This window comes from Triticum urartu, chromosome 6A (assembly GCF_056163025.1).
Source record: "Triticum urartu cultivar PI428250 chromosome 6A, HENAU_Tu73, whole genome shotgun sequence".
In the NCBI taxonomy this organism is placed as follows: domain Eukaryota; kingdom Viridiplantae; phylum Streptophyta; class Magnoliopsida; order Poales; family Poaceae; genus Triticum; species Triticum urartu.
In genome coordinates this window covers 41533624-41548748 of record NC_141878.1, presented here as the reverse complement: position 1 = coordinate 41548748, position 15125 = coordinate 41533624, and the positions used below count along the sequence as shown (strand labels likewise).

General features: G+C 48.2%; 1 protein-coding gene across 1 annotated transcript; it reads right to left on the bottom strand.

Moving 5' to 3' along the window:
- Nucleotides 1–6539: 6539 nt before the first annotated feature.
- Nucleotides 6540–9361, bottom strand: LOC147963688 (laccase-15-like). The gene is made up of 6 exons (XM_087527855.1): nucleotides 9223–9361; nucleotides 8972–9123; nucleotides 8557–8795; nucleotides 8325–8444; nucleotides 7126–8166; nucleotides 6540–6776 (listed from the first exon to the last, which is right to left on the bottom strand). The coding sequence occupies exons 1-6, from the start codon at nucleotides 9322–9324 to the stop codon at nucleotides 6640–6642; spliced, it is 1791 nt and encodes a 596-aa protein (XP_087383981.1). The 5' UTR covers nucleotides 9325–9361; the 3' UTR covers nucleotides 6540–6639.
- Nucleotides 9362–15125: the final 5764 nt, after the last annotated feature.

Below are 15125 nucleotides of genomic sequence, written 5' to 3'. Positions count from 1 at the left end.
CCTGGAATGAAGCAACAGTGCGTGCCTTCTTTCGGAACGACGTCGCATGCGAGATTCTTCGGATCCCTATCTACAAGCATGGTGAGGATTTTGTTCGATGGCCATTCACAAGATTTGGGGAATACACGGTGCGATCAGCCTACAATTTGGTTCAGTCTGCACACTTCTTGGAGTCTCATAGTAAGAAAGGAAAGGGTTTGAGTTCCAATTTTTCTTCCCAGGAAAAGGATTGGAGACTGTTATGGTCTATCAAAGCACCATGCAAGATGAAAGTTGTCTTATGGCGCTTTGCGCAGGATTGTTTATCATCTGGGGAACAACTTAAACGCCGCCAGGTACCCAACTCTGAACACTGCTGCTTTTGTGCTCGGTCTAAATCTGTTTTGCCCACATGCCAGGGACGTGTGGGATATCATCAAAGAGGAATATAATTTCAGCCTGCATCGTGGCACTTTTCTGTCTCCAATGCAATGGATTTTTGACTTCTTGGCAAGGTCGTCTGATCAGGTGCGTACTGTCCTGGTTGTGACCCTCTGGCATATTTGGGAGGCTCGAAACTTTACGAGAAACGATCTGGAGGCTCCCCATCCACGACGTACTGCTGAGAAGATCAAGGCTTATGTCGCCCTTATCTTGCCGCATCGATCTTTTCCTTCCAGTATCTGAACATATGCGTGAAACCAATGCGTCCAGCTCCAACTGGTCTCCGCCGCCGTCAGGTACCATCATGTTCTACTCAGACACTGCAACTTTCTCGAGCCTGGATAAATCCGGCGTTGGGGTCGTCGGCAGGGATGACGGAGGTCAACTCGTGGTGGCCTGTAGCGAGCCTATTGAGGGTAGCTTGGAACCTGAAATGGCTGAGGCCATGGTTCTTCGACGTGCGGTTTTTTTGGCGCATGATGAATAAGTTTCAGATGTTATCTTCGCCTCTGACTGTCTCTCACTTCTGCAAAGGATCAACTCGCCTATGAGTGACCGTTCTTCAATTGGAGTGGTGGTGGCTGATATCAAGTCTATGTCTGAATGTTTCTCTTCAGTGTCCTTCAAGCATGTTCGTCAGCATTTGAATGTTCCTGCTCATGTGCTAGCTAAATCATGTAGGAACTCTTCTAGTCTTTGTGTGTTCCATTCTGTTCTGGATTGTATCCGGCACTAAAAAAAAGTCGTTGCCTCCTCCCTCCTACCGTTGGTAGACCGATGCGCTCCTGCAGCCCCAGTGGCCCCACTCAACTCGGATGCCGGCCACAACGTGTTGATGGTTGTATGTCTCGTTAAGACGGAACTAGGAGCAGCACCTAGGTTTTCACTTTCGTTTTCAGAAAAGTTTCAGCACCAATCGAATCACTGAAATTCAGTGATTTCGGTTTATGTTTCTGCCAAAAGGCTGAAATATTCACTTGAATTCAATTATTTTTTTAAAAAAAATTGAAAAATATTTGTATTCATGTGTACAACTGAAATTGCTGAAATAATTGGCCGAAAGGTATATATTTCAGTGTCGAATTTCATCGAAATCTCATCGAAAGTGAAAACCATGAGCAGTACGTATCACACATTTGGTCATTTGTCGCCTTCTTCATGTGAGATTCATGGTTCTACTAGTAGTACTATCATGGTGGCGAAATGAGAGACGCTCCTTATTAGACTTAGGATGGTTTGGGTGGAATAGCACATCACTGGACGGGTGGCTCTGCATATATTTATATGAGAATATCAGGTACAGTTACAAGGCATATACAAGACGTATAGAACTACAATTCTAACACCCTCCCTCAATCTCAACTGTGTTCTGTAGGTTGAGATTGTGCCAACAATATATCCTCGAACAAAGGTAATGGCAACGGTTTGGTGAAGATGTCTGCAAGTTGATATTTAGAGGAGATTAACTTGATCTAAGTAGTTTATGTGCAACACGTTCTTTGACAAAGTGGTAATCAACTTCGATATGATTTGTTCGTGCATGAAATACCGGATTGGAAGAACGGTATGTAGCGTCAATGTTATCAAGCCAAAGAACCGGTGGTTGTCGCTAAGGTACTCGCAACTCACGAAGCAGGTATTGTACCCAAATAAGTTATGCGGTCGCATTAGCTATAGTCTTATACTCAGCCTCTGTGCTGCTACGGGACACCGTGGCTTGCTTGCGAGCACTCCAGGCGATCAAGTTAGGGCCAAAAAAACTGCATGTCCCCTTATGGATCGTCGATCATCAGGATTACCTGCCCAGTCTGCATCTGAAAAAACAGAAAGAATGCTAGAGGGGGCAGGTCAAAGATGTAATCCATAGGAGGCTGTCAGGCGAACATAACGGAGAATGTGTTTAACCGCTGAACGATGTGAATCCCGACGTGTATGTAGATACTGGAAAACTCGTTTGACCGCAAAGACTATCTGGACTGGTGATAGTGAGGTATTGCAGACCGCCAACAAGACTACGGTACATAGTAGCATCATCAGGAGATAGAAGTTCACCATCAACAACATAAATCTTTTCAGTAGCAGACATGGGTGTGGAGGAGGGGTTGCACTTGAGCATAGCAGCACACAACGCAATAGATCCAAGGAATACTTCTTCTGAGTGAGATAGAGTCCATCAGAAGTGTGGGCAACCTCCAAACAAAGAAAATAATGAAGCTTGCCAAGGTCCTTAACAACAAAATCAGAACAAAGAGCTAATAGAAGACGATCAACAGACGACACTGAGGAACTGACAAGAATAATGTCGTCAACATAAACTAGAAGATATATATATATATATATATGATGTATCAGCTATAGATGGAACAAAACCATGAGCATGTAGAGCAGTCGCAAGACGAGCATGCCAAGCACGGGGTGCCTACTTCAGACCATAAAGTGCTTTATCCAAGCGACCAAGGTGATGAGGATGATCAGGATCAACAAAGCAGGGGGGCTACGTCATGTAAACTTCCTCCTCTAACACACCATGAAGAAAAGCATTCTGAACATCCAACTATCAGAGAGACATGCCACGAGTAACCGCCAAGGACAGTAAGACGCGAGTGGTGGTGGGCTTGATAACTGGAGTGAAAGTATCCTCATAGTCAAGGCTGATGGAAATATGCCCTAGAGGTAATAATAAATAGGTTATTATTATATTTCCTTGTTCATGATAATCGTTTATTATCCATGCTAGAATTGTATTGATAGGAAACTCAGATACATGTGTGGATACATAGACAACACCATGTCCCTAGTAAGCCTCTAGTTGACTAGCTCGTTGATCAATAGATGGTTACGGTTTCCTGACCATGGACATTGGATGTCGTTGATAACGGGATCACATCATTAGGAGAATGATGTGATGGACAAGACCCAATCCTAAGCCTAGCACAAGATCATGTAGTTCGTTTGCTAAAGCTTTTCTAATGTCAAGTATCATTTCCTTAGAACATGAGATTGTGCAACTCCCGGATACCGTAGGAGTGCTTTGGGTGTGCCAAACGTCACAAGTAACTGGGTGGCTATAAAGGTACACTACAGGTATCTCCGAAAGTGTCTGTTGGGTTGGCACGAATCGAGACTGGGATTTGTCACTTCGTGTAAACGGAGAGGTATCTCTAGGCCCACTCGGTAGGACATCATCATAATGTGCACAATGTGATCATGGAGTTGATCACGGGATGATGTGTTACGGAACGAGTAAAGAGACTTGCTGGAAACGAGATTGAACAAGGTATCGGGATACCGACGATCGAATCTCGAGCAAGTATCATACCGATAGACAAAGGGAATTGTATACGGGATTGATTGAATCCTCGACATCGTGGTTCATCCGATGAGATCATCGTGGAACATGTGGGAGCCAACATGGGTATCCAGATCCCGCTGTTGGTTATTGACCGGAGAGGTGTCTCGGTCATGTCTGCATGTTTCCCGAACCCGTAGGGTCTACACACTTAAGGTTCGATGACGCTAGGGTTACAGGGAATAGATATACGTGGTTACCGAATGTTGTTCGGAGTCCCGGATGAGATCCCGGACGTCACGAGGAGTTCCGGAATGGTCCGAAGGTAAAGATTTATATATGGGAAGTCCTGTTTTGGTCGCCGAAAAAGTTTCGGGGTTTATCGGTAACGTACCGGGACCACCGGGAGGGTCCTCGGGGTCCACCAAGTGGGGCCACAAGCCCCGGAGGGCTGCATGGGCCAAGTGTGGGAGGGAACCAGCCCCAGGTGGGCTGGTGCGCCCCCCCACAAGGGCCCAAGGCGCCTAACGGAAGGAGGGGGGGCAAACCCTAAGGGCAGATGGGCCTTAGGGCCCATGCCTGGTGCGCCTCCCTCTCCCCCGCCCCTGGCCGCCCCACCAGATGGGATCTGGGCTGGCCGCCGCCCCTAGGGTGGAACCCTAGGTGGGGGCGCAGCCCCCTCCCTCTCCCCTATATATAGTTGAGGTCTTTGGGGCTGCCAACACACGAGTTTCTGACCTCTCCCTGGCGCAGCCCTACCTCTCTTTCTCCTCATATCTCGCGGTGCTTGGCGAAGCCCTGCTGGATCACCATGCTCCTCCACCACCACCACGCCGTTGTGCTGCTGCTGGATGGAGTCTTCCTCAACCTCTCCCTCTCTCCTTGCTGGATCAAGGCATGGGAGACGTCACCGGGCTGTACGTGTGTTGAACGCGGAGGTGCCGTCCATTCTGCACTAGGATCTCCGGTGATTTGGATCACGACGAGTACGACTCCTTCAACCCCGTTCTCTTGAACCCTTCCGCTTAGCGATCTACAAGGGTATGTAGATGCACTCTCCTTCCCCTCGTTGCTGGTTTCTCCATAGATAGATCTTGGTGACACGTAGAAAAATTTTGAATTTCTGCTACGTTCGCCAACAAAGGCCATGGTGTTGTTTGAAACCTTTAGCAACTAGACGGGTCTTGCAACGCTCAATGAAGCCATCAGAATGTTTCTTCACCTTGAACACCCATTTGGAGTCAATGATATTAACACCAGGGGAGGAGGAAATAGATGCCATGTTTGGTTGTGAATGAGAGCATGATACTAGTGTTCCATAGCAGCTCGCCAATGTGGAACACTCATAGCAGCTTGATAATGATGGGCCTGGGAAGTCGGATCAGAAACTGCATGAGCCATACAAGTTGCAAGCCAGGCAACCGTGCCATCAATACTTTGTTTTGGACAGACAATGCCACTCCGACTGCAGGTATGTGGTCTCGAGTCACAGGAGCTGGAGGTGACGCCGGATGGACCAGAGATGCAACGGGTGGTGACGACGGCACAGGCGTCGCGGATGGTGACGCTGGCTCAAACAACCCAGCAGACATGAGCGCGGTGTGTATGGTTCATCAGAGAGCAACCTAGCTGGCGACGGAGCCTGCTGTGGACGCGAGGCACCCGGTGAAGACATTATTATCATAAGTAAGTGAAGGAACAAACAAGAGATTACGGGTGACAATTGAAACTCAAAGAACATTAGAGAGTTGAAGTTGGCAAGATGTAGATGTTGAAAGAGAAGATTGACCAATATGAGAGATATGCATACCTGGCCCATTTGTTGTATGAACCTTGTCATGACCTGGTAGCGCTCATATGCAGCAAGCTTGCTGAGTTCACTCGTTAGATGATCTTAAGCACCAGTGTCCATGTACCAGTTGGGATCAACCTGGTAGGAAGGGGCGTGCCCTTGTATCGTCATGGCTGCTTGATGCTCATTATCACACCCATCATTGCCGATGTCAAGGACGTCCTGCTTGAAGCGTTTATGGCAGTGGGAGGGACCAGGGATACCGCACAGCTGACAAGGAGGGCGGTTGCCCTGGTTACCACACACGTATAGAACTACAATTCTAACACTCCTACGTACTCATAGGACCATCACTGCAGAGAACACCAAATACCCATGGAAATCACCACCTTTACTAATCACACATTGTCGCATAAACATGTTTCAATCTTAATTAACTAGGTACCAGTCCAAGTTCATGTAAATTTTCGTTCTTACCGTTGCGAGCTACAACCAGTTAGAAAATGTGGCTCTAGTTAACTAGGAAAACACCCAACTTCAACTGTTGATGTATATTTGATGATGTAAAACTAATGCTTCAACAGATGATATATATTTGATGATGTAAAACCAGTGCTCCAACATCGACGGACGAGCTTGAGGACGAGCGGCGGGGCAACGGCCGAGCATGGAGATGAACTGCGGGCCGGCAGGTGAGCTTGGAGACGAGCGGGGCAGGCGGTTATTTATACATCTACATCATCTATTGGTGTAAAATATGGTTATTTATACATCTACATTATCTATTGCCGAAATATGATTATTTATACATCTACATCATCTTTGTACTAATTTTAATTAGTACAAAATTGTATTAAGGTTGAGACACTTATTTTGGGACGAGGGGAGTACTAGAAAATGACGTTAGTTCCAATTATTATGTCATCATTTATCATTAAAATGAGATCAGCCTTATGCTGAGGTAAATCATATTGTTACTAATTAATGCAAAGTTGCTGCCCTTGTGCCAATGGAATCAAACTGTTACCCCTTGTATAAATTATTATAAAAAATAATAGTAGTACAAAGCCAATCTCGTTTCTATATAATGCTAATTAATGTCCAAGATATCACTCTTTTTCCAGTCACTCCTAAACTATTGGTTGCATTTCGGAAAATCTACAGGCGGTGATGGAAGAGCTGATTCCAATGTTGGCCCGTCGTCTACGATGAACACAGCTGCCATTCCAATGGACACATGAAGCTCGTAGTGGCAGTGCATGTACCACACCCCTATAAAATTAAATGTATAAGAGAGAGAAGCATCAGATCCCATGGGAAAAACTTGCACACTTCAGTTCTAAAACAATGGCAATATGCATTAGTATATACTCCCTCCCTCCGAAAATACTTATCATCCCTTTTCATCCATTTTGATGACAAGTATTTTCGGACGGAGAGAGTACCAAGGAAACAATAGATCAAATAAGTCAAACTTTTTTATATCAGATTTCCTGTGTTGCCCTTATTTATGTACTATAGTTTCAAAGTTTCCAAATTCTCAAGGAAACCCAAATAAACAGTTTATGACAAACACACTGGAACGATTGGATGAACAAACCCATATGCCCTGGGTACGCACCTGGATTGTCGGCCACGAACCGGACGGCAGCCCAGCCTAGCCTGGGGACAAGCACCGTGTTCCTGAGCGGCGGATCCACGAGATTGTACTTCGCCACGTCCCTCACCGTGTCGTAGTTGTTGTGCCCCTGCGCGAGGATGAACATGTCATGCCCGTGCAGATGCATCGGGTGGTTGTCGGTGTCCATCATCGCCGCGTTCTGGAACACGATGTCCACCACCGCGCCGTGCCGGAACCGCCGCGCCACCGCCGCTTTCTCCGTCGGCTCCAGCCACGCCTCGTTGGGGCCCCACGGGATCAGGGCGCGGTCGGTGTAGTTGAACGGCCTCGCCGGCCTGTCCGGCAGCGTGTACAGCTGGTCAAGCCCGCCGCCGCCGCCGCCGGCGACGGTTCCGTTGCGGCGGTTGTCGTAGTAGAGCTCCTCCAGCAGCGGCGTGGCTGCCGCCGCGGCGGGGAGCTGGAAGGACACGTTGTTCATGGTCTCCACGATGATGGACTCCTTGCTCCCGCTCCTCTTGCAGGACAGTCGACCTTGTCGGCAGATGGAGCCCATGCGGAGCACGACGAACAGGCTCTCATCAGCGGTCGCCGGCACCGGCGGCGAGCCCGTCCGGTTCAGGCTGCTCAAGTTGCCATGGAAGTTGAAGGACACCATGAAGTCGTGCTGGTCAGGCATCTCCGGCGCCACCGGCGGCGCCGCCTCGTCACTGTTGCCGGCGCCGATCGCGTAACGCACCGTCGCTCTCGACAGGGTCGCGGGGATCTGGATGTCGGGCTTGGGCGCCTGGCCACCAACGGCGACCATGTAGTACTTGCCGGGGATCGCGTTGGCGACCACAAGCGCGTCCAGCGTCTCGCCGGGGCCGATGGCGACGACGTCCGTGGTGAAGGGGCGGACGTAGTTGGCGTCGGCGCCGACCACCGTGAACTCGTGCCCGGCGATCTTGAGGTAGTACTCGGAGTAGAGCGCGGCGTTGAGGAGGCGGAGCAGGTAGGTCTTGCCGGGCTCCACGTCCAGCACCAACCCATCTTCCACGACCCCTTCACGTTGATGAACAAAAGAGAAATAAAATAATAACCTTTAGATTAGACATGGACATGGTCTATATACATCTATATGTAGTTCATATTTGAAATCTTTAAAAAGATGTATATTTAGGAATGGAGGGAGTACATGTTATCTAAAAACAGATGATTACCGGAGCAGTTGTAGAGATCTCCAAGCTTGCCATTGATCGTGGTTGCACTGGAGGTGTCATCGTAGTAGCCATCCTCCATGTTCTTGCCCAACTGCGCGAGGTTGATGCTCCACCACTCACCTGCCACGATCAAGATCATTCACACCAGTTCGATCTCGATCAGAATCTCATCGACCGACGCCAAATTGATTTGCAAGAAGTGGATTTGCTATATGAACAGTCTTTGAAGAACCTATAACGATGGGGATCTCCTTGTCGGGCTTGGGAAATGGGTAGGCGTGCCGCGGTCGGATGATGAAGGCACCGTGCAGGCTCGCCCGGAGGCAGGAGACGTGAGCGTGCCACCACAGGGTGCCTTCCTGCCCGGTGACGTTGAGATGGTACGTGAAGTTTTGGCCTGGCCGGATAGGGCACTGCGTGATCATCGGCACGCCGTCGGCCCAGCAGTTGAGCCGCTGCTTCAATCCGTGCCTTCATGCATCCATCACAAAGCACAAGATTAGCGAAGCACATGATTAACAAGATCAGCAAAGCACAAGATTAGCGAGATGTACTTGGTTGTTCAAAGAAGACAAATGCGGGATCAGAATTGGTTATGCGTGCAGTAGCTCACTGGGTAAATATATACTTGGTCATTATTTGATTACCAATGGATTGTTATGTTGTGGGGAGACTTGTTGACGACATGGACGGCGACAGAGTCTCCCTCGGTGACCTCGATCGCCGGACCAGGGAGCTGCCCGTTCACCACGGTGACCAGCGTCTCGTTGCACAGGTGCGTCATCTTCATCTCGCTCACCTATATATATCATCAGGCATATCATATTGGAACAAATCAAGCGTATATGAATCGATCGATGGATTGTCACACATTGCTCGCTCTATAGTCTGAACTTACAACAAAGGTGTGCTCGACCTCGCCGACGGCAGCTGCCGCAACCGCGGCCAGGGCAACAATGGCCATGCAGAGGTTGGAGGCCGCCATGGAGAACTTGGCCATGACAGCCAAGAACAAGTAGCAACTGTCTGCTGCTAGTCGCTAGACTACTTGCGGTTTATGAAGAATCGCCACATGCCCTATATATATATAACTATGGTAAGTTGGTAAGTTGATGCTAGCTGGGGATAAAACACCTGAACTGAACCGCCGTCTGCAATGGTTGACCTGACAATCAGATTGGAAGAGAAGAAAAATTGACGGGCGGTGGCGGTCGATCAACGCTAGGTATAGTTAATCTCCTTTAATTTGTTTGCACCAACCCATGCTTTTGGTGTTGATTGTATTGTTAGTTATATTAGTCCTAAGAATGGTGATAGGTTAGCAGACATTTTCGTACTAACTAGAACGGTTAATACTTTGTCATGTTTTATAATCATATACTCCCTCGGTCCCAAAATAAATGACTCAACTTTGTACTAAAGTTAGTGACAATGGCGGAGCTAGCGAGATATTACTGAGGGGGCAAATAGCCAAATATAATTGTCTAGAGGGGCCAAATACTGTACTTATCTTAATTTGTGTCGTCCTAAACAGTGTTTCTTCACAAAATATTCTTGGGCTGGGGGGCCATGGCACCTGCAGCATAACAAATAGCTCCGCCGGTGATTAGTGCAATGTTGAGTCATTTATTTTGAGATGAAGGGAGTATTAAATCAAATTTTACACTAGCTATGACATAGAACATATTAACTCTATTTTTAAGAAATTTGTTTATTTCAATCCTTTAATTCTCGCCACTAAGTCCAAAGAGTTCACATACTGCTGCTTTCCTTTTGTTCATGCCCATCTCAATATTTTCATCATGTGCCATACCTAATCAATATTAATTTATATTCTTACTGCTGACTTTTTACATAGTACATTGAATTATTTAGCACAGCTAGTCTAATATTCACTCCGTATAGAAATATTTGTCGCTTGACTTTTTCCTGCAACGGTTGACCATTCGTATTATTCAAAAATTTATTGCAAACATAGAAAAAATATCTTAGTCAAGTTTGTTTCTGACTGGGAGACGGCTGCTGGCATAATCTCTCCGTATCAACGTCTATGACTTTGCTTATCCCTGGCTAATGTACGTGATTTTGCTTGGAAGAGAAGGCGATCAGCTGATGCATGCAATTTGAATTCCCCATCTTCTCCTCTCGTCCCCTTGCTAACAATGCAAAAACAAGTTTCAACTCTTGTTGGCGGCTGATGCTTGAAAATTTCTTTGCCTAATTAAGCACGACAAGCTCGTGTGGTTAGCTCTCAAGTTCCAGCCGGCTGCGTCTTGATGTTGACCGGTAGGCGGCGCTGCAACTCTAGGCTTATGCATGGTCGACATGCCTCATGACTTTGTACGCGGCACTGCTAGCCTGACGTGGATATGAACAGTCTGTCTGGTGAAGAAAGAAGGGGCTTGCACAGTCAGCCCGGCATGCAATCTGGTAAAGCCTCCGGTTCTCTGCCGTTGTCAATGGTCAAGCTTCTGATGGATGAGAGATGCTGCAACCATGACAGTCTCAATGTGCAACAAAAAACTACTGTAAACTCCAGGTTCGTGCGGGAGCATGCACCTGCTCGGTCCGTCTTAACTATTGTAAGTTGGAGAAGTGCATGTTGTCATCAGCCGGCAATGTCATATCCTTCAACGTATCAACGTCTATGACTTTGCTTATCCCTGGCTAATGTACGTGATTTTGCTTGGAAGAGAAGGCGATCAGCTGATGCATGCAATTTGAATTCCCCATCTTCTCCTCTCGTCCCCTTGCTAACAATGCAAAAACAAGTTTCAACTCTTGTTGGCGGCTGATGCTTGAAAATTTCTTTGCCTAATTAAGCACGACAAGCTCGTGTGGTTAGCTCTCAAGTTCCAGCCGGCTGCGTCTTGATGTTGACCGGTAGGCGGCGCTGCAACTCTAGGCTTATGCATGGTCGACATGCCTCATGACTTTGTACGCGGCACTGCTAGCCTGACGTGGATATGAACAGTCTGTCTGGTGAAGAAAGAAGGGGCTTGCACAGTCAGCCCGGCATGCAATCTGGTAAAGCCTCCGGTTCTCTGCCGTTGTCAATGGTCAAGCTTCTGATGGATGAGAGATGCTGCAACCATGACAGTCTCAATGTGCAACAAAAAACTACTGTAAACTCCAGGTTCGTGCGGGAGCATGCACCTGCTCGGTCCGTCTTAACTATTGTAAGTTGGAGAAGTGCATGTTGTCATCAGCCGGCAATGTCATATCCTTCAACGTATCAACGTCTATGACTTTGCTTATCCCTGGCTAATGTACGTGATTTTGCTTGGAAGAGAAGGCGATCAGCTGATGCATGCAATTTGAATTCCCCATCTTCTCCTCTCGTCCCCTTGCTAACAATGCAAAAACAAGTTTCAACTCTTGTTGGCGGCTGATGCTTGAAAATTTCTTTGCCTAATTAAGCACGACAAGCTCGTGTGGTTAGCTCTCAAGTTCCAGCCGGCTGCGTCTTGATGTTGACCGGTAGGCGGCGCTGCAACTCTAGGCTTATGCATGGTCGACATGCCTCATGACTTTGTACGCGGCACTGCTAGCCTGACGTGGATATGAACAGTCTGTCTGGTGAAGAAAGAAGGGGCTTGCACAGTCAGCCCGGCATGCAATCTGGTAAAGCCTCCGGTTCTCTGCCGTTGTCAATGGTCAAGCTTCTGATGGATGAGAGATGCTGCAACCATGACAGTCTCAATGTGCAACAAAAAACTACTGTAAACTCCAGGTTCGTGCGGGAGCATGCACCTGCTCGGTCCGTCTTAACTATTGTAAGTTGGAGAAGTGCATGTTGTCATCAGCCGGCAATGTCATATCCTTCAAAGTAATCGAACTAGACTCCTATGATATGTCGAAAGTGGGAGGGATTCACGCGTAGTAAAAATGCACACACAAAAAGAAGGGGCCACTCTACGTGGTCGCGCCAAGCGTCCACGTGGGCGCACGCGCTATATATAGCTAGCGTGTGACCATAGCACTACTCCTTCCGCACCATTTGCTCCTAGCATTTCTAAGACAATGAGAACAACCCTTATATGCAGGGCAACTCCCCCTTGCCTCTGCGAGGTGGTACTAAAAATTCCACTCACTCCTGCATGCATCGCTCCCTCACTGTGTGCAGGTGGTGGGCTGTGATACGGCACAAAGGTGTCATCTGGACTGGTGTTGCTTTCATGCATATGGGTTTCAGTGTTATTGCTTTCATGCACATGGGCTTTAATGGAAGACATGAAAGCTCCAGCAAAGGAAACTACCCAACACAACACCCCCCCCCCCCCCCCCACCCCACCCTAGACACACACACACACACAAAAAGAGGAAACTTCCCAACATTCTGAGAACTTACTTATTTATTTTGACAACTTTCTATTATTTATAAAACAAACAAATGGATGATGAAAATTCAATCCAAAAATTATGCGTTAGTTTCAACAAGTATATTTTAGGAACTAGGACATTTTTGTCGTTTCATCTCACTTCTATGCTTAGAACCGATATTCATGGATCATGTTGTCAATTTAACTCACTTTTGTGAAACAAACTGCATTTTTTTTCATGAAATGGCTACCAAATGAGATTAATATATGTACGCAAAACAGATTGCTGTGAATTCACATGTTCAGAACAGATTGCACTGTGCAATACAAATCGGCCAAAGTCACATATAAAGGCTGACTCAGTTCCAGCCATAACCCTCACATTTATAGATATAATCATCAGGAACATGCATTTTAGCTGAATACATCAAATATACACAAAGCTTCACAAGCTACAGAATACATCTTCTCAGCCTTCTTCACCTTTCTAGCCTCCCACAACTTGCAACGATTGCTAAAATCTTCTCCCCAGTACCCCCATGGCTTCCAGGAGCTGCACATCTCTTCGCCTTACAACCACCGGAGGAGATCACCCCAAACAAAATGATTTCAGAGCAATTCAAGCAGAGTTTCAAGTAAATGAAGAAGTAAAATGACCTAAGCCCGAGGTCTCATCCCTGCAAATCTATATTATGCCTGATCATCACCAAACACACCACCATACAAGATGTATCCACGTGTCCACAATAAGATAAAAATGGGAAAAAAAAAAACACACAACTGAGCTTGGCATAGAGCAACATATCAACAGACCAACAAAAATAATGAACCACCCACAGGAAAAGTGGCTAGCAAACATCATCAGAAACAAAGATACATCGCTACAGAATATAGATAGCTACAGAATACACCAAACAGCAGCAATGACAAGCAGCGACACATGGATACATCTTCTCAGTCTTCAACTTTCTTAGCTCCTGCAACTTGCAATGATCGCAAACATCTTCTTAGTCCTCTGTGGCTTCCTGGAGCTGCATATATCTCGACGCCTTACAAGCACTTCAACAAATTGATTTCAGAGCAAAGGTTCAGCTAAATTGACTGATCTTGAGGTCTCATCCCTGCAAAGAAAATATTATGCCTGATCATCACCAAACACACAACCATACCAGAATTATTCACATGTTTGCAACAAGATAGAAACGGGGGAAAACATCAACATACATGCATCCAATGGCAGGTGCTCCCTGAAGTAGGGGCAAAGGCAAAACATTCTCGCTCGTGCAATCACAGATCATGTCCAGAAGTCACAAATGCATCACTCTTGAGTCATATAAGTATGTTAAGATCAATATCTACTCGAGTCGCTCGAGTTCGCCTTCTACTGCTGACTGCGTCAGGGTCCTGGGCATCCATGGCTGCATCTCCTAGAAACTGTCATGGAAAAATATCGATCAAATAACCACAACACACCGTTGGTTATCAACAAGACCAGTAAGACCAGAGAATCATATGCAACTTATTAACAAAAAGAACCAAGTGGTATACCTAAACAGTCATGGGTCGGCGTGTAATCTCCTCGGTGTAGTCGACCGTCTCTAAATAAAAGAGACGGGGGCAGACATGGGTCGGCGTGTAGGGCTCATCGCAATTGAAGCAGAGACCCTGACGGTGACGCTCCTGCTGCTCGGCTGGTGACAGCCGACGGAAGGGCCGTGTGGCGGCCGGGGGTGTGGCCGTCGCGGCTGGGCCGGAGAGGCCGACCCGGGGCTAAGGAAGTCGGTGCTAGCCGACTGGGCTGGCGGCCGCTCCGTCCGAGTGGCTGCTGCAGTGCCTGGGCCCGCTGCTCGAAGGCCCGGGCGTAGTACATGGCCGTCTGGAGGTCGGGGGGGGGGGGGGGTCCCGGAGCTCGACGTCCACTCGGATATGGTCCGGCAGACCGCCCACAAAGAGCTCGGCGCGCTGGATCGCGGAGACGCCCGACGCGTGGCACGCCAGGGCCTGGAAGCGGTCGGCATAGTCCTGCACCGTAGATGTGAACGGTAAACGGCCGAGGGCCGCCAGTCGGCTCCCGCGGATAGGAGGCCCAAAGCGGAGGAGATAGAGCTCCCGGAAGCGCTCCCAAGGTGGCATGCCGCCCTCGTCCTGCTCGAGGGCGTAGTACCAGGTCTGCGCTGCACCTCGAAGATGATAGGACGCGAGCCAGGTACGATCCGAAGCGAGCGTCCGCTGCCCTCGAAAGAACTGCTCGCACTGGTTGAGCCAGTTGAGGGGGTCCTCCGTGCCCTCGTAGGTGGCGAAGTCCAGTTTGGCGAAGCGAGGGGGTGTCGGCCCGCCGTGCCCGGGGGCGGCCACAGTCGCCACCGGCGCGTATGCTGGGTCGGGAAGCGCCGGGGCGTAGTTCGCCGAGCTGGAGGGGTGATCAAACCGTAGGGAGGGCGTCAGGTGTTCCGGCGCCATGGAGTAGACCGGGCCCGGA